The 22,811-nt window shown below is 48.7% G+C and overlaps 7 protein-coding genes across 7 annotated transcripts; 5 read left to right on the top strand and 2 right to left on the bottom strand.

Annotated features, from left to right (window-relative positions):
- Positions 1-1,172: 1,172 nt before the first annotated feature.
- On the top strand, positions 1,173-2,868 carry Asppvi_005980 (uncharacterized protein; the record flags this gene model as incomplete). The annotated part of the gene is made up of 2 exons (XM_043301889.1): positions 1,173-1,784; positions 1,849-2,868. The coding sequence occupies 2 exons, from the start codon at positions 1,173-1,175 to the stop codon at positions 2,866-2,868; spliced, it is 1,632 nt and encodes a 543-aa protein (XP_043157824.1).
- A 2,945-nt stretch (positions 2,869-5,813) lies between these two features.
- Asppvi_005979 (fungal specific transcription factor domain-containing protein) lies at positions 5,814-8,364 on the top strand (the record flags this gene model as incomplete). The annotated part of the gene is made up of 7 exons (XM_043301888.1): positions 5,814-5,849; positions 5,984-6,084; positions 6,141-6,616; positions 6,667-6,986; positions 7,033-7,467; positions 7,526-7,770; positions 7,821-8,364. The coding sequence occupies 7 exons, from the start codon at positions 5,814-5,816 to the stop codon at positions 8,362-8,364; spliced, it is 2,157 nt and encodes a 718-aa protein (XP_043157823.1).
- Positions 8,365-11,822: 3,458 nt separating this feature from the next.
- On the bottom strand, positions 11,823-12,851 carry Asppvi_005978 (uncharacterized protein; the record flags this gene model as incomplete). Its single annotated transcript, XM_043301887.1, has 3 exons — positions 11,823-11,991; positions 12,049-12,745; positions 12,794-12,851. The coding sequence occupies 3 exons, from the start codon at positions 12,849-12,851 to the stop codon at positions 11,823-11,825; spliced, it is 924 nt and encodes a 307-aa protein (XP_043157822.1).
- Positions 12,852-13,482: 631 nt separating this feature from the next.
- Positions 13,483-14,365, top strand: Asppvi_005977 (uncharacterized protein; the record flags this gene model as incomplete). The annotated part of the gene is made up of 2 exons (XM_043301886.1): positions 13,483-13,563; positions 13,625-14,365. The coding sequence occupies 2 exons, from the start codon at positions 13,483-13,485 to the stop codon at positions 14,363-14,365; spliced, it is 822 nt and encodes a 273-aa protein (XP_043157821.1).
- Positions 14,366-15,160: 795 nt separating this feature from the next.
- On the top strand, positions 15,161-17,897 carry Asppvi_005976 (fungal specific transcription factor domain-containing protein; the record flags this gene model as incomplete). The annotated part of the gene is made up of 5 exons (XM_043301885.1): positions 15,161-15,241; positions 15,519-15,971; positions 16,035-16,621; positions 16,680-17,650; positions 17,704-17,897. 5 exons carry the CDS (start codon positions 15,161-15,163, stop codon positions 17,895-17,897), a joined length of 2,286 nt encoding a protein of 761 aa, XP_043157820.1.
- A 216-nt stretch (positions 17,898-18,113) lies between these two features.
- Positions 18,114-18,883, bottom strand: Asppvi_005975 (RraA family protein; the record flags this gene model as incomplete). The annotated part of the gene is made up of 2 exons (XM_043301884.1): positions 18,114-18,740; positions 18,830-18,883. 2 exons carry the CDS (start codon positions 18,881-18,883, stop codon positions 18,114-18,116), a joined length of 681 nt encoding a protein of 226 aa, XP_043157819.1.
- Positions 18,884-19,320: 437 nt separating this feature from the next.
- On the top strand, positions 19,321-21,772 carry Asppvi_005974 (uncharacterized protein; the record flags this gene model as incomplete). Its single annotated transcript, XM_043301883.1, has 2 exons — positions 19,321-19,874; positions 19,942-21,772. The coding sequence occupies 2 exons, from the start codon at positions 19,321-19,323 to the stop codon at positions 21,770-21,772; spliced, it is 2,385 nt and encodes a 794-aa protein (XP_043157818.1).
- Between the last annotated feature and the right edge of the window lie 1,039 nt (positions 21,773-22,811).

The raw sequence follows: 22,811 nt of genomic DNA, 5'->3' as shown, positions 1-22,811 counted from the left end.
CTTGAATACGTGACCCCTGCGATGGGTTGCAGTTTCGTGTACGATTTGTTTACTGACCCCCCCCGGGCCGGGGGGGGGGGGGGGGGGGGGGGGCAAGGGTTGCTACACTCGAGGTAGGGTACGGGCTGCCTAGGTATCTTGTCAGGGTTGGAAATTTCGCAAAGTACTGTAATTGAACCTTCCCAAGAAGGCGCCCAGCGGTATAAAACACCGCATTTCAGTCACCCAGTTGAAGCTGCTTATCAAGAACACGTAAAAGGAAACAGCAAGCACGTCTTGTTAGTTTGTCATACGAGATCGAAAGAGAGGAATCCGCAATAGATATAATAGCCTATTCTAGCCTATTCTAAGAACTTTCCAAGTACCAGTGTTTAAAAAAAATAATTATATAGCTAATAGCCACTACCGAGAAACCTCCCGAGGATTATATTAAGGTGAATGTTCGGAGCGTGGCCGCCCCAACCCGGGAAATGATATCCTGCCCTGTCTCAAGATAGGCTTTTGTTTCGCTAATTACCCTATAGAATCGACGCCCTTGGCAGACATACTGGCGAAGGATGGCGAGCTAGACTTTTCATTGTATAGGTTTACCATTTTTAGTGCGAAGCTGATTGGGGGCGTCAAGGGATTCGAATTTCCTCTGCACTCCTAGGCCAGTGCTCAATTGAGGCCAAAGGCCACCTACCTCTGGCTGGGCGATGCTATGCAATATCCGCAATATCCGCCGCCGGCTCTTTGTGCTATGCACGAGTCTTAAAACAGAGGTATGGTCACCATTCTGCGTACAGAACGGTAATATCCCTCTGTCATTGGCGCATCGCAAAGCATTAACTGGAGGCCGACATTAACAATGCATCCGAATGCTGAGTCAATCCAACGTATAAAAAAGACAAGGCGACCGGGCTTGGTACCTTTATTATTGGCTCACATTGGGCAAGGGACCCCTGTCTTGTTTGACACCTGTAGTCGACGCACAGCCGTCGAATCCGCCTGATCTGTTTTTGCTTTTGCGAAGTCATGAGCTGAATGTGCCGTGAGGCTCTGCCGCTGCTGCCGTCCCTCAAAGAGCGATTTATCTCACTGTCCACCTTCGCGTTAAAGGGCGAGTCTGCATTGCAGTGTAGAAATCTCGAGACTCACTCAGCCTCTCACTTAGCAGGGAAGAGCGCATAATGCCGACATCTCGGTCATTTCACAGCCAGGCGCGGCGCTCGGCTGGACGTATTTTTGCGACCCGGTATCCCACCCCTTATAGTCACGTTCCACATAACTTTGTAATCTTGCGACACTACAGCATTGCACTGGTGGGTCTCGGATACCGGGGCTACAGAAGCCATTTTCTCAGCCTATCTGAAGATCCGTCTGTTTCAATAACCGCCGTCTGTGACACGAATCGCGTGGCGCTGGACGCTTTCTCCGCGACACACAAGGGAATCCCCACCTACCTTTCACTACCACAGCTGCTACAGAGCCACATACCGGATTTTGCAATTGTGTCTGTGCCCCATAGCGCCCACACTCAATGCATCACCACCCTTGCAGCAAAGGGCATTTCGGTCCTAAAGGAGAAACCTGTTGCAGAATCCATTGCAGAGTACGAGTGGATGACCAGGCTGCCAGTGAGGATTGGAATCACCTTCCAAAAGCGATTTGAACCACATTTTCTACATTTTAAGAGCCTTCTCCCGCTTGTTGGAGAAGTTGCGGCGGTTGAGGCGAGCCTCACCCTCAATATTACGAACCTCGAGGAAACATGGCGTGCAGCATCCAGTGTCGGAGTCACGGTAGGCTAAGCCCTGCACCCGTCAGGCGTGCAATACAGCGAACTGACCTGCCTATTGTCTATAGGAAGACCTGGGCTGTCATATGCTCGACATGCTTGTGTGGCTTTTCGGACCGCCAACCTCCGTTATGGCACACCAGGTCTCCTCTGTTCGACGTGGCCAAAGATATGGCGGGGATGATGTCTCTGACATTCTAATGGACTGGGGAGCAAAAAATTGCATCGGCCATGTACGCCTGTCCCGCGTCGCCCATAGACCTATCCAATCTATCACAGTGACAGGGACCAATGGTACGCTTCATCTTGATGGGTATCAAATCACCCATCACGACAACAATGGTTTTGAGACGTTAAAGGTCAAACATCAGCCACGGCAAAAACAAGTGATCCAAACCATGGCCCAAGAATTCGGTGACTGGATATCGGGTCGTCGACCTGAATTTTCATCCTCTTTAGGAAACGCGCTGCACACAGTTTCCGTTGTGGACGCTATCAACGCGTCGCTTGCGAGCCGGCAGGTGCGGCACCCGCTGCTGCTGTCCTCTTCAGCCGGAGGTTTGGGTGCTGCCACTAACAGCCGGCCCTTGTCCAAAATATCCGGAAGCAGCCGAGGGTTTGCCGCCAACTTCTCTACCTCTTCCTCCTCGACCTCCTTCGCTTATCCCGGCTACCGGGAGAAAGTATTTCGGCTCAATACTGGAGCCCCAATCCCCGCCGTTGGCCTGGGTACTCGCAGAGCCGAGACGCCAGGGCAAGTATACAAGGCTGTTCGTACGGCATTAGATGTCGGATATCGCCACATTGATGCAGCACAGTCTTCCGAGAATGAGCATGAGATTGGCCGAGCCATTAAGGATTCTGGTGTGCCACGTAAGCAGATTTGGATCACAACTAAACTCGACAACAGATGGCATACCCGTGTTGAGAGTGCTCTGCAACTGTCTCTAGACGCGCTGGACATGGACTATATCGACCTTTATCTCATGGTAAACGCGCCTCGAGCTATCATATGCGAGGATTCATTGGCTGACCTCACAAGCATTGGCCTGTATCCGCCTGCCCCAACGATCAGACCACCCAGCTGAAGAATTGGAACTTTGTCAACACGTGGTACGGCACAGTATAGTACTTAGAAGTAACTCACGGCCACAACTCTGATTCATACAGGGAAGCAATGCAACAACTACAACCACACATCGTGCGAAACATTGGGGTTTCGAACTTCGGCATCACCCACCTCCAGCGACTGTTGAATCATCCATCCTGCAAGGTCGTTCCTGCAGTCAATCAAATTGAGGTAACGGGCAGATCCGTAGTAGCTTGACTCAGCCACTGCTGACGTGCTACAGCTCCACCCCTACTGGCCCTCTCACCTACTCCTCACGTACTGCAATAACCATGATATTCACTGCACGGCATATGCATGCCTGGGTTCCACTGATTCCCCGCTAATACAGGACCAGGCGGTACTTGAGGTATCGCGGCTGAAAGATAAATCACCACAACAGATTTTGTAAGCGCTGCCCCTCTGGCCCCCTCTTTCCTCCGCTCATGATTTCCTCATTTCGTGCCATGTCCACTCTGTATATGCTGATCTTCTTTTGGCACTAAAGAATTAAATGGGCCATCCAGCGGGGTACAAGCGTGGTACCCAAGAGTGTAAGCGCGTCGAGAATCCGAGACAACATCGAACTGGATGGCTGGGACTTGAGTCGTTATGAGATAGACATGTTGAATGGTTGCAGTACGCGATTTAAATCATGCAATGACAACTGGTTACCTGAAAAGGTCTTCTTCGCGGAGGATGGCTGAACTGATAGGCGACCCGACTTAGGTATATACGTTCAGATCTCAATGTCAGTCTTCTGAGAATACCTGGTTCCCGTTGGACTCCTATTTGGGGAAACTATGCCAGCAACCTAATGCCCTGCTTCTTTTCGTTGCATTCTCTTGGATCTACCTTAGAGCTATCATTGTCCCCGCTTTGCAGTACGGACCGACACTTCAAGTACTGACGTGACTACAAGCGTCCAAATCGCCAGGAATGCGTCGTAGTTTTAATTTCTGACCCTCTGACTGTCCGCAACGGAGAAACTTTGAGAAAATCTGATGGGATGAGTTCCTACGTAATCCCGCTAAGTGTCACGGCAGCTCGGAAGAAAGCCGGTCCAAAGGAGGCCACTCGGAACACAAATAACGAAGCCTCCTCGATAGAAATTAATATTTATATGAGTATGATCAGCAGGTATGTAAAGCCTACCTATATTAAGCGTCACAGGCATCATCGCTGTCTTGATTCATCTCATTCACACCCTGATCCCACCACATAAAGGGCTATAATCTCGGACGAGCATTTTCTGCTTCGTTGTATGTCGATTCCCTTAAGGAATTCATGACAGCCTAGGAAATGACATACATGACAGCTTTGCTGGATGTTTAGTATGTATACCGCAGTCTATGTGATAACATTCCACACTTGGCAAGTCAGTTTCAACATATAGATCTCTATACAGCAAGAAGTGTATATGAGAAGAGCAGTATGAGTTTCATAACATCGGTGGTAATAACATACTATAGGAATACAGCCGTTATGACCTTAGCATGACCCCATCCCTAAGCCACAGCACCAACCTGTGTAGACTGGCATTAAATACAACTAAGGGCAAAAGTGCTCTTAATGTGTTCAATAAGTGCCTATATAGACCTCAAGTAGAGGAATCCTATGTGTGGAAAACAGGGCTTCCCGTCCGCTCAGCTGTACTTAAGCCACCTATTGAACATGGTAAATTCTTAAAATGCCTTCCTCCCCTGAAAATGCGACCTTATGATTTTAGTGTGGGTACTGGTAATGTAGGTGAGGACTTTATTGCTCCTCATCACCCCTCTAGAAGATGGCTTACAAGTGGTGAAGGGAGGTGGTAATGAGGGTTTATGAGTAGTAAGGGAGGACACCTTCACCAAGCAAAACATACACTAGGCTATTAATCTAGCTGCTGTTAAATAGGCCAAGAGCCCTGTTATTTAAGATGAAGTTTTTTAGCTCCTACCTTATTTAATCTTTACTAAATTATCTACTGGCCCCAGAGCTCCTCCCTATATGTAATATCATATAACTATACTTTTAGAAATGGATAAAGAACATCTAGAGAAAGTAGTTAGAGAGCAGCAGAGGCTTACTAAATTATATAGATTTACTCTTAACTATTTACTTTAGCAGGAATAGAAGGAGAATGTTATTTACCATCCAAGACTGGCACTAGCTACTGATATAAAGTATAATAAAGCTGTATTTAATTAGGCAGTGTAAGTCATTACTACTATTTTAGGATTATTAATATTAAAAAAACATTCTGCTGAATGCTGATACTAGTCACAGATGGGGACTTTCCTGTAATGAAAGCGTGATGATGAATTTCTTAAAGGATGAACCTGATCTCTCCCCCTAAATTCTTAAGCTCTTTGCAGAAGAGTTTATTATTATATAGAAAAGGCGTGTGCCATCCTAGAAGATAATATATTATAACTTTACTAGCTTTACCTTAAAATGGGAGTGTAAGACATCTCAGACGCTCCTGAGACGTATGAAAGATAATGTTCTTAATATATATTGTCGCGGGCTAGAAGCCGGTCAACCTATAACCTAGGTTTGGACAGTAAGAAATCGCCGAGAGTTCTAGCTAGGACCGCAATGGCCGAATATAATAAGGGGTGCGCGAATCGTGGTGAGGTCACATGACTACTAGTGTTCTCTTATGGATATATCCATTATCCATAATCCAATCCGCACGGATATTGGGTGGGTTAGGTAGGTGGTGGATCAAACCATATCCAATCCACTACCAGTCTAGCCTTGAGCGAGCTTCAACAATGACTGCTGCTCAACGATAGTATACGGAGCTTGGCATTTCCGGGCTCCGGTGCCCACGTGACCGACCCGGAGGGACATGAGTTCGGACCCCGAGACTATCTCTGGCACCTCAAAGCCTTTGGCCCATGCTAAGATCCTTCATGGTGGTAAGAAACAGGCGATATGACAGAACTTCAGGAACCCCATGAATTCCTGGCGGTGAGTTGCATACATGCATGACGCCGTACCTCGTGGAGCTAATCCCGGTGTAGTGCGATCTCTGTTACAGCAAAAAGGTGGGTTTCCTTGTAGCTCCAGGTATTTCACGATCTCAGATGTTCTCTTCTCAATAGATAAAATGTGATAAACGGCAGCCGTGCTACAATTGTGCGACATCGAAATTGCAATGCAATAGGTCTCGGCAAAAACGCACAGTCCGTCAGAAAGTCAATACGTAAGAGACCGCTCTAGCCTCAGACAAACATCATGCTCTCTACTGACTTGAGATAGCAATGAGAAGATCCAGGCAATTGATCAACGATTGTCAGCTTTGGAGGAAGTGCTGTGGCACAGCAAGTTCGCTCAGCAGTCACCGAGTAATCAAGATCCTGTTCAACCTGCGGCCTCGGTCCCTCCCGAAGCAGAGGAAGTGACAGATGTTGTTACATCCCCAACGGTTCCTCGACAGTCCCTGAAACGGAAACGTACGTTAGAGGTTGCTATCGAGGACTCTGCCTACTGTACGCCGCTTTCTGACGCCACGTCGACTCGCGAGAATGAGGCTCGGGCCTTCATCCGCACGGAGCTGTACCGCAATCACCGTTTGTCCACCAGTCAACGCGGGGTCCTTCGGTCAGCCCTGACGTTAGTCGAAACACTCTCTCATGGCGCGGACCTGGCTGGAAATGACTTTACTCGCTGGGATCAGGGTGATGCTCCCACTGCCGAACTCTCGCAGGCGGATATCACACATATTCTCATGAGAGGTAAGACAGGCAGCGCGTGTTGTTTTGTTATTCTGCGCTGAGTCCTACAGATGGGAATGAACAACAGAGTGCGGACACGGGCCTTCGGTTCCCTGATTTCCCCAGAAGGAGCGCTATAAAACGGATCGCCTTGGCTCAGTTGGGGGCCACAGTTGACGAGCCAAACGCTAACCTCCACAAAGTTATCTTGCATTTCCGAGCAGCTGTGCTATATCACGCCTATACACCGTCAGAAGTACGTGAGGTTTCTCTGCTGAGGTCCGTTGAAGACCTGAAAACCAAGCACTTACATGCGTCTCTGGCTGCACTGAACCGCGTCGGGTTTCTAGCACCTCCGTCCCTGCTCCTGTTGCAGGCACTTGTTACTGGAGTAAGTGGCACGAACAGCTATCTTACGGGCTCTCGTTCTTATATAGACCCTTCAACAGGCTATTATTATGGCAATTCTAGGGGATGTGCAAGGCTGCCTCACGCTAACTGTCTCGGCCTGTCGCACTGTAGTCGCTACTGGATATCATCTTGTCACCGATACAGTCGCGAAGACAGACGAGGATGAAGAAGCTCGATTGTGCATTGTCTGGTGCTACCACTTCGACAAGGCGATGAGCATGCTCCTCCGAAGGCCTCCAGTGCTGCCGAAGTTACGGGCATCCGTCCTCGATCTTGTGGGTCACAGCCCTAGAGAACCGATGGCGGTTGTCTTCAAGCTTTTCACGGAATTGGCTCAAGTGCAGGAATCCGCCATGGAGCTTCACTTTTCACATAATCATGGAAGCGATGAAGGGTGGTTAATTAGTGAGATTGGCATCCTGCGAAATCAAATGAATAGAATTCACAATTCTATACGCGAAGTATGTCTTTGATGTCTTGACAAATGACACTTTATGCGTGGATGCTAACAAAATGGAGCTTTCCGATTCAATTTCCCATGAGTCCAATCTGGACGTGATCTTACATGTGTTGAATCTAGACTTCACCGCTCATGCCATTGAAACGGCTATCCTTCGTTTAAATCCCAACATGTTGTCCGATGCAACCTCACGGAACACATGCCTCTCCTGCGCCAGAAAAGCGCTCTTATCTTTTCAGAAGATACAGAGCTTGGTCTCTGGGGACCGGAATGCCCTTGGAGGCTACCAATTTTACTTGTCATGGTTTGTCTCGCGAAGAAGGATATCTAATGCCCGTCGCTAACTCATGTTAGGATGGTCGCTACCTATCCTTTGTGCCCATTTTTTGTTTTGTTCTGCCACGTTGTCTGCACTGCTAACAACTCAGACTTCAATCTCATGGAGAACATTTCTACTGGGTTTTCTGGCCTGCCTGCCCCGAACAAGCACATTGCGAAACTGCATACCCTGTGTCGCACACTTGTTAACATCTGTCGACCACTAGTCGTACGGCCACGGGATGCTATCACGTCCGCAAATGTTCCTGGACATGAGGAGTGTTCGGGACTGGAACGAAGGCAAGGGACAATGACTCCTACCGGCACCGGAAGTGACGATCATAATCCACCGAGAAGCGGGCAGAAACCGGACCATGCCAGGTCCAGCATTGGCACAGCTTCAGGAACGGGTTCACTTATATCCTTAAATGGCGAGGGTTGGAGTCTGGGTGTTGACGCTCCAACGGACCCCACGCTGTGGGACAACGAGCTGATATGGCAGCTCTTTAATTCAGAACCTTCGATAGATTGGTACAATGCCTGTGATTCCATTGTAGATTGGGGCTCAGATTCGCACTGATGTCTTAGCTGAATTGAATCAGTACTTGAACTGACTCTTACTGGCGGGCATATCTTGCCATCACACAGAGTAGGTTCAGCATTGGACAATACATGGGCTAGTTACCAGGAAACAACATGCCTTTCTTTCTCGAGTAATGACAGTTGAATCTGTCTAGGAAGCCCTCAGTCATGGGCTCCAGGTAGCAGGAAAAGCACCGGAGGAAGATTCACAGCTCCGCGTCAGCTGGCCGGAGCCCGGAATCGCCAAGAATCCGACGGAGATCCATCGTTAAGTGCAGGTTAAGATACATAAGAAAGGCGGACCCGTTCAGATCCAAAAGAGTTCCGACTTCTGGTTCCTCTGCTCTGCATATCAAGCCTTCCATTTCCGCCAGCTATTGCCGCCAGAGTTTCGAACTGTCTGAACTTTCACGATGGGTGGTAATTGGAACGACCCTAAGAACGGATAGTCAGTAGAGCCTCTTCTCTTTGCCCCCTATCCACTTCTCGATTCGACCAAATATCATTCCAGCCTATCTTAAGCTCCGCAAGGGCCTAGTGGATGCGGTTCTCAACGGCTAGCTGACAATGTACAAGCTGGTTAGGTGTTCCGGGAGCTTTTGGTACGTGCGCAACGACATCCCAAATGGGTAGCTTGTTCAGCAAAATGATGCGGCATATCTGATATTGTGTACCTACCCATAGTTCGCGCCAGCCCACAGCGCCTGGCAACATACTTGCTGTCCCCTAACCGTCTTAGGCCTCTGGCCGGCTGCTTCCACGCAGCCATTTTCAATGTTGCCCGTCGCTGCAGACAGCAGGCCCTCTATGTCGCACCGCCTTTTATCATTGCGTACGTTGCGCTGCTATGGGCCGATGAGAGGCAAGTCTAGCCTGGCCAACCCTTATCTGCATGAATCTAACCGTACGCATGTCTAGGAATAAATACATCAATTCAAAGGCTGGCAGAATTGACCCGGACGACAAGACGGAGGATCTGGGCACCGTCGCTTGAGGATTGATCGCTAGATTGCTGATTCCCTTCCGTATGGTCTTCCAATCCTCCCGAACGTAAAGACAAGCCCCGGGAACTCCCAGATTGGTCTCTTTCGTAMCGATCCATCGCGGAAACGAGAGTTCAATTCATCGTATGGTGTCGAGTCTTTTCTCAATCACAGTATGAGTTAACAAACAACAAATCATGCTAAGAAAGGCTCTCACATCACTTTTGCTTATGGTGCATCTGGGACAGAAGATTAGAACTCGGATCGCCAATGGCACGGGTCTAGATAGTCTGGCCAGATCTCATAGTTGAACAGTTGGGTTGTGTGTGTATGGAAAGACGAAATAAGAGTATAATCTGGGCCAGCAGACTCAATCCACCCAGGTTTACATCACATGGTGAATCTATGACCACCAAAGTCCCAGTATCGCCACTTTTGATCACTTTACAGTCGGGCTTGTCCCTGAATAGACCCTAAGCTGTATCATATACGCCACCGGTGATACCATCAGGAAGAAATCAGATACAGACTCAATAGGCTTTGACAGCATATACTAATTCAATAATACCAAACACTTGAGAAGTATCTCAAGCTATATGCATCACAGAATATCGCTCTTCCGTTCTTATCCGTCTTTCTCGACTCCGACAGCAATCTAGTCAGCTTGGGAAGTCATGGATGGGACCCCGAGCGTCCTGTATAATGCTACGTAGTCTCGTTTGTGTAAGGCTGAGGCTCTAAACCAAGTAAGAAGTTACTGCATTTTTGTAGTACCCCGAACACCTGGACGCCATCGACATGCAGCACGATCCAATCCGGCAACAATTCCACCATGCATGTGATCTCTCTAAGCTGGCACTAAAGAGAACAGATCCTCATCCTTATCTCATGTGAGATCCTTCCGAAAGTAAACCCGTTCGTATCTATTCTCCGTCCTCCGGCCTGTCTCCACAAACCCTAACTTCGGATACAGCTGGATATTTTCGAACATTTTAATATTTGGGTATAGCACCAGCGCCCTGAAGCTGTGTTATTGAGCGACCCGCCAACGTTGTATTAAAATCCATCACATCGCTAACGCCGGGAATGATGTTGTAAAATCTAGTCGTCTCGTATTGAGCGGGCCTTTTGCGCTTGGCGCGCAACCCCCAACTTCAGCGTCAGGTGCCCTGAATAAATCATGGATGACCCCTCGGGAGGCGCTTTCCCAGCTTCTATCAACACTAAGAGGTTACCCTAAGAATTCTATTGTGACTGATTGTATTAAGCCTTGTTCTCTCATGCCTTCCCCACTGGACGCTGCTCACTTCCTGATTTTTAAGGTCCCTCTAGTCCTTAAAACTGCCCTTTTCTATATCCTGAAACTGAGTCTGACATCTGCTAAATAGGATCTCTACATAGCACTCGTTATCACTATTATTCATAATATATTATATAACTCATCTCCCTCCACCATATTAATGCAGCAGTGGAGTACAATGCAGGACCTAGGCATGAAAGGCTATATTTAGGTAAGTAGAGTGACCATCCCTACTCCMCCTGAGGGTGCAATTCAAGATGCATTATCCTAAGCTATTTAGGTACTTAGTACTGGAAATAAGGAGTATCTAATAATAGCTCTTGTGTCTGTTATGGCTAGGACTCGCCATAACCCGCGGGTTGACGGGTTGGGCCCAACCCAAACCCATTTTTTGGCAGGTTTTGGGTCAATGGTCTGAGCCCGTGGGTTGGGTATGGGTATGGATAGGGTTGTTATTTTCACGGGTTGGGCTGGGTTCACCTATTCTACTAACCCAACCCACCGGGTTCGGGTCCTAGATTTGTAGGGCCCAAACCCAGCCCATAACCCAGCGGGTTCTGGGTGGCTGAAGTTAGCAGACACTTTTTTAGTCCTTTTGGCTGAGATATTTCAGTAGTCCACTTAAAACATTGCCTAAACATGGTGAGTAGTTGATGGAGTTTGTCTGCAGCTACACAGCATTACAGATCCTTTGGGACCACCTCATCTTATAAATGCTATCAACACTTCAACTTTTGCTCAGGACAACCATTGAATATATCATCTGATCTACCCCCCTTTGATTCTCTTCCACAACTGCTGTAACCATTGAAACTTACACCTACTATAAGCTAGGGAGCTTTCAGAGATATGTAAGTGAACCTTAATTAAATAGAGTTCTACTATGGCCCTAGCCCCAAGCAGCCGCAAAGCACATTAGCTTCTACTAGTGAAAGGCAGCCAGCTCTAGCCCATATTCAATAGCCCTTTTAGTATTCTTTTTTTCCCACTAAGACTATCTTTATCTAAAATACACTAGCACTAGTAAATATAGCAGACTCTCCCGCACCCCTAATGCATGATGTTAAGTTTCCAGGAAGACGGAATGGAGCACAATTTGTGGAGGTGATCAATATAAATATACATCCCTGGCTCGTCTCGTAGAAGTTCAAGATAACGCAACTAAATGTCAATCTACCAATCATACAGCCTCTGGGGGTTCTCCACCATCAGCGTCTTCCACTCATGATCTGACAACCACGAGCGGAGGCTTTTCAACCAAGCCACATCATCAACCTTTAGATACGGAGTCTCTGTTAATGCCTCCTCCCTCGTACGCACCCTCATCAAGGGGGTATGTGGCCTGTGACCTAGTATTAGCATCTTCGCAACTGTACCCAAAGGATCATGAAATAGGTACCAATCACTCCCCCACAAAAGCTGCTGGGGATTCGCATCAAACAACGCTCTGACGAGCGGTTTGAGATCCTCGAAATACGGAGCTTGGGTACTGACCCTGTATGGCGMACTGATTTTCACGAAAATTTGACCCGCTCGTACTAAATCCAGGATATCTTCAAACCCTTGTTGCCGCGTAAGATCACCCTCAAGTTCAGCGGACAACATGCTTGCCCCCTTCAACAGGGCAAAATGATCCGTTACGAGCCGAATCCCTCTTGGTACAATCTCCCGCGCAATAAGTGGCTTCAATGCACCCCAGAACTCCGGATGGGTATGCGTAAACACCATGCTCCACCCGGTGCAATGACCGTCCAGCGCACCTGCATGGACCTTTAAAGCGATCTTCTGAAGCTCGACGTCATGCATCGCACCATATCGGTACATATTCACTCTGATGCCACGAATTCCGTTGGCGTGCATTTCTGCTAGCTCGGCTGGTGTGACGGTTTTAGGATCGATGACTGCGATCCCTTTTGTTATTGCGCGCCCGAGGTCCGTGGTGAATGTAGTGAGGCAGCTGCTGTCTGCGCCATAGGAGAGACCGTGGGTCAGGACTGAATGCGTTATGCCCGTCTTTCTTTTGAATTCGTTATATTCTTTGATCGATGCCGGGGGTGGTGTGAGATGTCGGTTTGGATCATAGGGGAACCGTTCAGCTATATTATGTTAGTAGCAGATTCTCCAGGGGGTTATTTGGATCTCACGTTCGAAAATGTGGTGGTGGACGTCCCATCCGCCATCTGGAAAGAGTTGCGACGACATTATTCTTGTAAAAGTTCACTTATAGGCGGCGAGTAAGGTTGGTTGGGAAAGAGATATCCACAAATTGTATGTTTGGCCCAAAATTCGGTGTTCGACATATTCAGTGACAGGAGACAGAGATATAGAGAAGTCAGCCGGCAAAGGCCATCTCCGAATATTGGAGACATGCCCCAGACTGGTAACGCCCACCAGCGGTTTCAACCGACAAGAAACCAGAAGAGCCCCGTAGTCTCCTTCGAGGAACAGTGAGACCTAGTCCGGGGATGACCCCGAAGTGGGGATACGGAGGTGTAGCGATGTTCTGGGTCTCTGGAGCGCTCCGGGTGGGTCTGGACCATTCCGAGACTGGGAGGAATCCCACCGAAATGAACAACTCCTACAACAATCGCAAATTGAGTTCTTGACCACAATCCAAGATATCGCATGCCTCCGACTGCGGATGTCCGGATCTTGTGGTCGTGTTATCGGATTGTTCCCGTGCGCATCTACGAAGGTTGTCCAACCCGCCATCGGGAAGCGCCCATTTGGTCAACATCATTACTCATTTCATATATGTCCGTGATGCCGGCTAGACGGGGCCAATATGGTTACATGGTGACTTTTATCTCCACTTGTTTAATCTAACCGAGCCATGTCCACTCGGAAACAGGTATCGCCATGGCAATCTATAGTGGCTGGAGGCGCTGCTGGCGGCCTTGAGAGTCTGATCACTGTATGGAAAGCATGAGCCTAGCAGAAAAGAAGCCTGTACTAACACCTTGAACAATATCTAGTATCCTACCGAGTATTTGAAGACTCGCCAGCAACTTTTCAAAGCTGGCGGCGCGGAGAAACAATCGCTTACACAAATCCTGAGATCAGTCATTCCACATCATGGACTCCGCACTCTCTACACCGGTGCGGGAGTCTTCTGCGCCTCCAACGCCTCCAAATCGGGAATTCGCTTCTTCACATTCGACATGGCCCGACAACTCATGCCGACCGATACAAAGGGCAAAGTGATACCGCTAGGAAATATGGGTGCGGCTTTGATGGCTGGAGTGGCAGAGGCAGTTGTCGTGGTCACTCCGGGTGAAACTATAAAGACAAAAATGATCGACGACCGAGCTGGACACAAGCTGTATAGATCGACTGGGCATGGCATCATCTCCATTTTCCGCAAGGAAGGCCTGCCTGGGTTATACCGCGGCGTGGTTCCGGTGACACTGAAGCAGTCTGCAAATGCTATGGTGCGCTTTACAAGCTACAATATCTTCCTGGGTCAGATGGAGGCAACAGACTTGCCAAAATCCGTCAGCACTGTCGTTGCGGGTGCTATGGCGGGTATTGTCACAGTGTACGCAACGATGCCGTTCGACTCGGTCAAGACGCGACTCCAGGCTATCGATGGAAATCAGCGTTATCGAGGATCCCTCAATTGTTTCCGTTCCGTGATTACACAGGAGGGCATTTCTGCTTTATGGCGAGGAACTACACCGCGGTTGGTCCGGTTGAGTGTTCGTGACTCTTCGTAGCTTTGAAATTGTCGATGACGAGGCTAACTCTTGGCTTCTAGGTCTCGGGCGCTCTCAGCTTTTCTATATATGAGGCTGTTGTAGAGTGGACTAACACCGTACCAATTAGCAGGCCTGTAGGGAAGGAGAAAGCAAATTTGTAAGATTCCTTAAACGATCTTTGATGGGGTCATTCATTAAATAGAAAAAAAAGAGATAATACAAGACAACTGCATATAGATTGGCACACTTAGTAGAGAGGTGAACGTGATCTTTCTAGTCTAATGTGGGATCTGAGGATCCAGTTCCAACACGCCTAAACTAAACCAATTTGACGCGTCAAGGCGAGGTATATTTCTCGATGTTCGATGTCTGTGGAGGGAAGACACGGGCATCTCTTGATTCAAAACATCTTGACAAACAACTCAAAACCCCGCGAAACCTTTTTAAGGTTGCCGCAATCGGAGCGACGGAGTATGAGATCAGAAATGTTCCATCCAAAGAATTACCTAGTGGCAATTGTAAGTTCCTGTCAGCCATTTTACCACTACGCCAAAAAGGCGTCTAGACGACCATTTCTAGCATAATAGTAATGATAGGCATATTCTGCAGTTCCTAAAGGGCTGTGCCTACTCGTGGCTATGCGATCGGCTGTACGGTACCCCAGAATCGGTCTGCGAGCCAAGCCCTTCCCCACAGGCAAACCTTCCCGTCCTCATCTCCCCCATCTTGAACATCACCAGCACGACCATGCATCTTTGAGGACCGTTCATCGTATCTCGGAGGCCAAAACCTTTCATTCTTCTTTCCGGCGTCATGGGACCCGAAGACGGCAGTGCCCCGCCACTCAGGAAGGTCCGGTCGGCATGCCGCCGATGCCGCCAGAAACGTGTCAAGGTGATTCTCTCTAGCCTTCGCGCTGCCAAAAATATGCTAACAGTGCGATTAGTGTGATGGTGGAATTCCTGCTTGTAGTAATTGCGCTCGGGCAAAGGTCCCATGCATAGATGTCCATACGGGCAATAATGATTTGTCCATCCCGCGAGAGTGAGTCGGCTTCACCCGTTTTTGATTTTTCTCTCGAGTTTCATCATCCTCAAGATGCGGTTCCTGACGGTAGTAATCTGTAAGCTTTGCGGTGAGGTGCTGCGCTCGCATCAAATGGCTTGAACAGAATTTGGCCACCCTATGTCCCGAGTTTGACCTGTCGCAGGGGCCAAAGGTCAATGCAAACTTTATGGAGAGCTTGAACGTGCCGCAGGACCGCCTGAACACCATGAATATCGCTTCCGTCCCACGAAGACGTATCTCAGAACCTCCCAGTAACGACGAAAGTCTGGAAGATGCAGCGGCGAATAAACGCTCTCACTCGGTGATGGAGTCGGACGCCGACTCCCCACTTTCTGCCAAAGCACGCTCTGTGGCGATCGATCTCGGGATGCTTTCATTGCAATCAGACTCGCGTCAGAAGCACTATCTGGGGTCATCCTCTGGACTACTCTTCGCCAAGCTCATGGGTCTAGATAATGACATACGACCGGAACAAGGCGCAAGCCAAGCACGTCGACTTACTCCGCAGAGGATATCAGCCGAGATCTACCGGTCTCTCTATGATCAATTGCGACAGGTAATGATTTTGATACCAAATAGCTATTCAATCTAACTGGTGGCAGCACGCTAATTTTTATAGGATCTCCCATCCCCTGAAGAAGCATGCCTTTTATTAGAAGTTTACTTCCAAAATGTCCACGTCGATCAGCCATTCCTCCACCCTGCATCCTTGATCAACGCATATCATGCATTGTACATGTGTGCTCAGGCAGGGCATAATGATTCAGTGGATCGGAATGGTTGGATTGATTCCGTTGGTCCATTTAGCTACAATGGTCGGATGGATATGGTTGCAGGCTATATCAGCACCCCGATTTCTATTGCCACTGCCGTATTCCATGTCTTCATGGCATTTTCTTTGTCGGCAACGATACTGACAAGGAAGAAAAACTACGATTACTCTCCCACTCGCTTCCATCGTATGGCGATGTTAACGGCCTCGGAAACATTTTCCAATATCTCAGTCACATCGCTGCAAGCCATCTTATTGCTAGCTTTGCAGAGTCTTACCGAGCCCGCCGCTGTGAATCTGTGGACATTAACCCACATTGCAATGTCACACTGTATAGACCTGGGACTTCACCGGGAGCCAAGCGTATCTGACTTGCCAGCTGGTGCGAGAGCTCTGCTGAGATTCATTTTTTACACTGTTTACTCCCTGGATCGGTAAGATCACCTTTTCAGAAGTCAACCTTCAAGGGTAATTTGCTGATTCAAACGCTAGGTCTGTTGCCACCATCCAAGGTCGCCCACTGGGAATTCGTGATGAAACCTTCGACATTCGACCACCAGATGAATCGGATGTTACAGAAGTTATGTCCTTGGCAGGCAGTGATTTAATTATCAAGCTGCCGATGCATCAGGTTCTCGCGCTGTCAATATCAAGGTTCCGACTAGACCAGCACATATCACAGATCAAGCTGTTGCTATACCATCTACCAACGCGGAACCAAAGCTTTGTCTGGCCGACAAATCTCTCAGAGATTCAAACCAGGATCAAGTCCGAGCTTGACCACTGGCTTCTCAGTGTTCAAAGAATTGTCCCAGCCGATGATGTGACTGATGATGAGAAGCTCGACTTTCAAATCCAGAAGATGAGACATGAACAATTGTACCATTCCGCCATTTCTCTTCTTTTCCAGCCGTCTCAAATGTTCCCATCGCCCAGCCAGGAAGCATTGAGACTATGCTATCAGAGTTGCAGCAAGCGCTTACAAATATATGATGCAGTCAGCAATCAGGACATGCTCTATTATAATTGGCGCAACATCCACGGGATCTTCTCCTCCGGCGCAACTATTGTGTACTGTGCTTGGGCTTCGCGAGATCTACAACGTACACTGCCCTTTGCAAAATTGCTCCGCGACTTGCGAACCTGCTCCAACCATCTTAGTATCGGTAGCCAGTGGTGGCCTTCCGTGCGCAGTGGCAAAGAGAGTTTCGAGATGATGATCGACTTGATCATCAAATATTTCAGCGACATACAGCTCCAGATTCAAGATTTACCTCCACCACCTCAGAAGCAACAACGACCTACCAGCTCTCGAACAGAAAGCTCGCTGCTTCCCCCTTCCTATAGTAGCGTCTCTGGCATAGAAGAATATCCATCCGGGCCAGAGACTTCCCGTGGTAACCAGGAACAAATGCGGCCTGGTCAATCTGTTTTCAATGATCAAACACAATTATTTGCGACATGTAAGTCCTACAAGCCCTGTGGAACCAATAGGATTTGTCAATAACCTTCGTAGTGAACGAGGCACAACCATCATTCGGAAATATGGACATTTCTACGTCGGCAAATTCCTTACAAGAGTTCGATATGCCGACAATCGAAGCTGCCATGGAAAGCTTTATGGCGGAGTACTTGCATGAAGACTGGGGATGGGATCCTTTCTCGAGTTCTACAGGGGTGTTTGACAACCAAGGCTCTGGACCTGTGTAGCCGCTCTACACAACATCTGTCGACACTTTGGAGAAGGTTCCCTTCCTCAAAGGATCAGATGTGGAAAAATTTGTATTATACTTGGAATCAAGCTTTCGATTGTGCCATCCGAAAGAGAAGAAACCTCAGGAGCTGAGCCTCCATGGTTATCGCCGACTCATGTTTTCTATTTGATCCAGGATGTAATTTTACAAGGTGCCGCCTTCACGGTGACCTCTACTTTCTGAGTTTCTTGATAGTAGGTCCCATCTCATCCCCGTTTTCCAAACATTCCCTCGTCTTCTCGTCAATCTCATACCGCTCCTGGCAGGCACGCAAGCATTCTTCAACAACACTAGGCGGAATTGCGACAACACCATCACAATCACCAAGGATATAGTCACCCGGGTTGATAGCCACCTTCTCACCGACCTCAACATTTTCATACTCAACTGGGACATTGAGCTCAGCAGACCGAGTAAAACTGTTTGACCCCAAAATGCTAATTCCTCGAGCGAAAAGTCCCATGTTCAAGGCACAATGCTCCTCAATATCTCTGAAACGACCATCAATGACCACACCGGCGGCACCTAGCTTCTGAGCGCGAGTGCTCATCAATCCTCCCCAGCATGCACTGATCAGCCCCTTCGGCTGGGAGACGAAAACGACGCTGTCCTTGGGGATTGCATCGGCGAAATGGCGTTCAGGGGTCGGGGAGGTCTTGTCGGCTGCTGGTACCATGCGGACTGTATATGCAGGGCCGAAGATCTTGGAGTGTCCGCTCTTTCGGTGAGGGCTGTACATCGATAGGCCTGAGAGGTATCCGCCATGTTTGATTCCGAGTTTGACTAGGGCATCCCCGATCTGGACATGCTCCAGTTAGTCAGTTGGTTCCAGTACATTGATTTTATGCAGCATTCAGGTTTTGAGATGCAGGTTGAGAGGTTACTTACATCGCAAGATGCGAAATTGCCCAGTGCCTGGACTGCCTTTGCTTTACCTGCCATTTGGGGTGTATAGAAGCAAAGTAGTGGTAAGTGGGAACACAATGAGAAGATGCCGAAGGAACTGAGTAACACAAGCTTCTAATGCCTCGGCTGCATAGCTACTTTTTGATCAAATGACTGAAAAATAAATGCCATTATGCGGAGAGTGCCCATCACTCTTGTTCGGGTTGGCTGGGACAAGGCGATGTCGAACAAGCCTCATTCGCCCGGAGCGCTCCAGACCCACACGGAGCTATCCAACATCGCAGACAAGACTTGCAAAGTGGCGATCTCGGCGAGCAACAGGAATCGGGGATCTTCAAATATATTGAAGAAAAATAATGGGGATTCCTTTTAACTAAACTGGAGATGGAGCCGGTATTCTTCTCAATTTGCAATTTTCGTCACGCATGGTTCGAACTGGCGCGCTCTCCAATCGTGTGAACCACCACCGCAAAATGATGTCGCAAGGTCTCCGGCGCATTGCGCAGACACCGCGGCCATTTCAGAGATATTCAATTGCGCAAACAAGGAATCTTGCTACTTCTGGCACATATCCCTCGAAGATCCTCGGTGTCGATTATAATAAGCAAATCGAAGTTCTCGACGCCTTGAAGCGACGTTCGCAGCGCCCATTGACCTTGACGGAAAAGCTACTCTATAGTCATTTAATCGTTGATGGCGAGCGCGATTGGGACTTGGAAAAGATTGATCGTGGAAAGACTATCCTTGAGTTGCGGCCGGATCGCATTGCTTGTCATGATGCCACAGCGACAATGGCTCTGCTACAATTCATCAGCGCTGGTCTTCCGCGCGTGATGACCCCGACGACGGTACACTGTGACCATCTGATTATTTCCGAAAAGGGCGCAAAGGAGGACCTACAGCGGGCTATCTCAGAGCACGCCGAGGTATATGATTTTCTCAGTAGCGCGTCAAGGAAATACGGGATTGGCTTTTGGAAGCCTGGTTCTGGCATCATTCACACCGTGATTTTTGAGAACTACGGAATGTAAGCTGCTAGAGTCGCTGTCAGTCTACTGAGTTAGAGTTTGATCCTGACCTTTTGGTGTTTCTAGGCCCGGTGGACTGATTGTTGGAACCGATTCACACACTCCAAATGCTGGTGGACTGGCAATGATCGGTATTGGAGTTGGAGGTGCTGATGCTGTCGATGCGATGTCTGGGATGCCATGGGAGCTGGTCGCTCCGAAGGTCATTGGTGTCAATTTGACTGGCCAAATGCAGGGCTGGGCATCGACGAAAGACATCATTTGCAAGCTGACTGGTATTTTGACCGTCTCGGGTGGTAAGGGCTCGGTTATTGAGTTCTTTGGCCCTGGCACCCAAACATTAGGAGCTACAGCGATGGCGACCATTTGCAACATGTCAGCAGAAGTTGGATCAACATCTTGCATCTTCCCTCATTCACCTGCGATGGATCGCTACCTGGCCGCTACGAAGCGCGACTATGTGGCAAAGGCGGCCAATCAGGTCCGCGACCTTCTCCTCACGGCAGATGAAGGGTCCCATCAGTACTATGATCGAGTTATTGATATCGATCTTTCATCACTGGAGCCGCATGTTAATGGACCTTTTACACCGGATCTGGCTCACCCCATCTCTCAGCTTAAAACTGCTGTCGCTGAAAAGGACTGGCCCATTGACTTGAGCCATGCCATGGTCGGCAGCTGCACGAACAGCTCATACGAGGATCTCGACAAGTGCCGACAGCTTGTGCGTCAAGCCAAGGCTGCTGGGGTTCCTAGGTTTAAGATTCCCTTCCTTTTGACGCCAGGAAGTGAGCAGATCCGAGCCACCACCGAGGCCGATGGCATTCTGGACGAGTTGAGGGATGCCGGCGCCGTCATTCTTAGCAGCTCCTGTGGACCCTGTGTTGGCTCCTGGGACCGCAAAGATGTAAACGTGCGAGGCAAAGAAAAGAATTCTGTGATTTCAAGTTATAATCGCAACTTCATCGGTCGCCATGACAGCAATCCTGCAACTCACTCCTTTGTGGCCTCCCCGGAAATCGTCACGGCTTTTGCCTATTCCGGTCGTCTTGATTTCAACCTCGTCATCGATGAAATTTCTGGACCTGAATCAACATTCAAGCTGGAGCCGCCGGTCAGCCAAGAACTTCCCCTGAATTTCGAATCCGGTGTCGATACATTCCAGGAGCCACCAGCAGACGGCTCATCCCTCTCCGTTGTCGTTGATCCAAAGTCAGATCGTCTGCAACTGTTGACTCCTTTCCAACAATGGCAAGCAGGCTGTGCCAACGAAATGGAAATTCTATTCAAGGTAGCGGGAAAATGCACAACGGATCACATCTCGCCCGCAGGACCATGGTACAAATATCGTGGTCACCTCGAGAATATCAGTCACAACATGCTTACCACTGCCACAAATGCCTTCCTTCCGAATGATCCTCAAATGCTTGGCCATACCAAGAGCCCTCCGACCGGAAAGGTGGACGTGGTTCCAGAAGTCGCCCGGGAGCTCCAGAAGCAGGGTGTCCGTTGGTGCATTATTGGAGACAACAACTACGGTGAAGGTAGCTCTCGTGAGCACGCCGCACTTGAGCCGCGTTTCCTGGGCGGAACGGCAATTATTGCCCGATCCTTCGCTCGGATCCATGAGACAAACTTGAAGAAGCAGGGTATGCTCCCGTTGACTTTCGACGAGCCGGCGGACTATGATCGCATCGCAGAGGGCGATCGCATTTCCTTGCTTGGAGTCGAAGAGGGCGAGCTTCAGCCTGGCAAGCCCGTTACAATGAGCGTGACAACCAAAGATGGTTCGACTTGGGAGGCTCAGCTGAACCATAGCTTCCACCAGGGTCAGCTTGCATGGCTTCGGGCCGGCAGCGCTTTGAATCACATTAAAGCCAAGACAGCCAGTCTGTAGATGTCTGTAGATCTATTTAAGGCAATGTCATGTATTTAAGTAGGCTTGGTGTACTTGTTATCTCAGTAGACTTGGGGCATAGCATGGAATTATCGAAATCCGATTAAAATGAATGAGAGAAATATGCCTTCGTGCTGTACATTGACAGAAAAGGCTTTTCGCACAACACGCTATATCCCTTTCAGCTGATTCCAACAAAAGGTACATTGAGCTCTTTGCAGAATACATACTAGACTCTTGCAGTTGGGTTCTACAGGTTTGAAACCCCGGCAAATTTTAAAGATTATCTTACCAGTCACGAGTTTGAACGATAGTCTAAGAGTAATCTGAGCCATCAAGAATATTGGTTCAAAAGAAGTTTAGAAAAAGCTTTCGGAAAACAAAGTTGAAGCATATTTGGGGCATCGCGAGTCGTGCGAGAAGCCCCAACCTTTTCAAACTGGTCTACACCATCCTCAAAACTATGAAAGAATCTAGTCAATGTCAAACATTTCTTAACACGGGTCTCCCTTTGACCCAGAAAGAGAATTCACAACTTTTCCTTGAAACTGAGATATGGTAAGTACCGGACGCTGGCCGAAGCCTTTCAATCAAAGTCGCTCAAATAAGCCAATTGCGCGGATTCAATTCCTATACCATGTCATGCACCTATGGATATACACACCGACCGTCCAAAGTAAATGTGGTAACGCTAATGGATACCTACCTAGTGATTGGTTCGGTGTTGCCACAGGTTCGGAACTTAAACGGGGAGGTTAAATTGCTATCACGGATCACTCCGCCGTCCCCGGACTGCTCCTCGTCCCGGCAGACTCGATTCCCCACCCCCGGCTTATCCAACGTTGTGGCCGGCATTCACCAGCCAGACTAGCAATCGTGGATCCATTGGCCACTCTCGAACGACTCGGGCTGCTCCTAGATGCTCTATTCCCCGCATTAACCCTTCCCCAATGGAGCTCACCCGCATCGTGCTATGTTAATATCACTTGGCGCCCTTTTCCTGGGGCTCAAGGATGCATATAAGTCGACAGAACCCTGT

This window comes from Aspergillus pseudoviridinutans (genome assembly GCF_018340605.1).
Source record: "Aspergillus pseudoviridinutans IFM 55266 DNA, scaffold_4, whole genome shotgun sequence".
NCBI classification, from domain to species: Eukaryota; Fungi; Ascomycota; class Eurotiomycetes; order Eurotiales; family Aspergillaceae; genus Aspergillus; species Aspergillus pseudoviridinutans.
The sequence above is the reverse complement of the archived record's forward strand: the minus strand, read 5'-3'. Positions and strand labels throughout refer to the sequence as shown.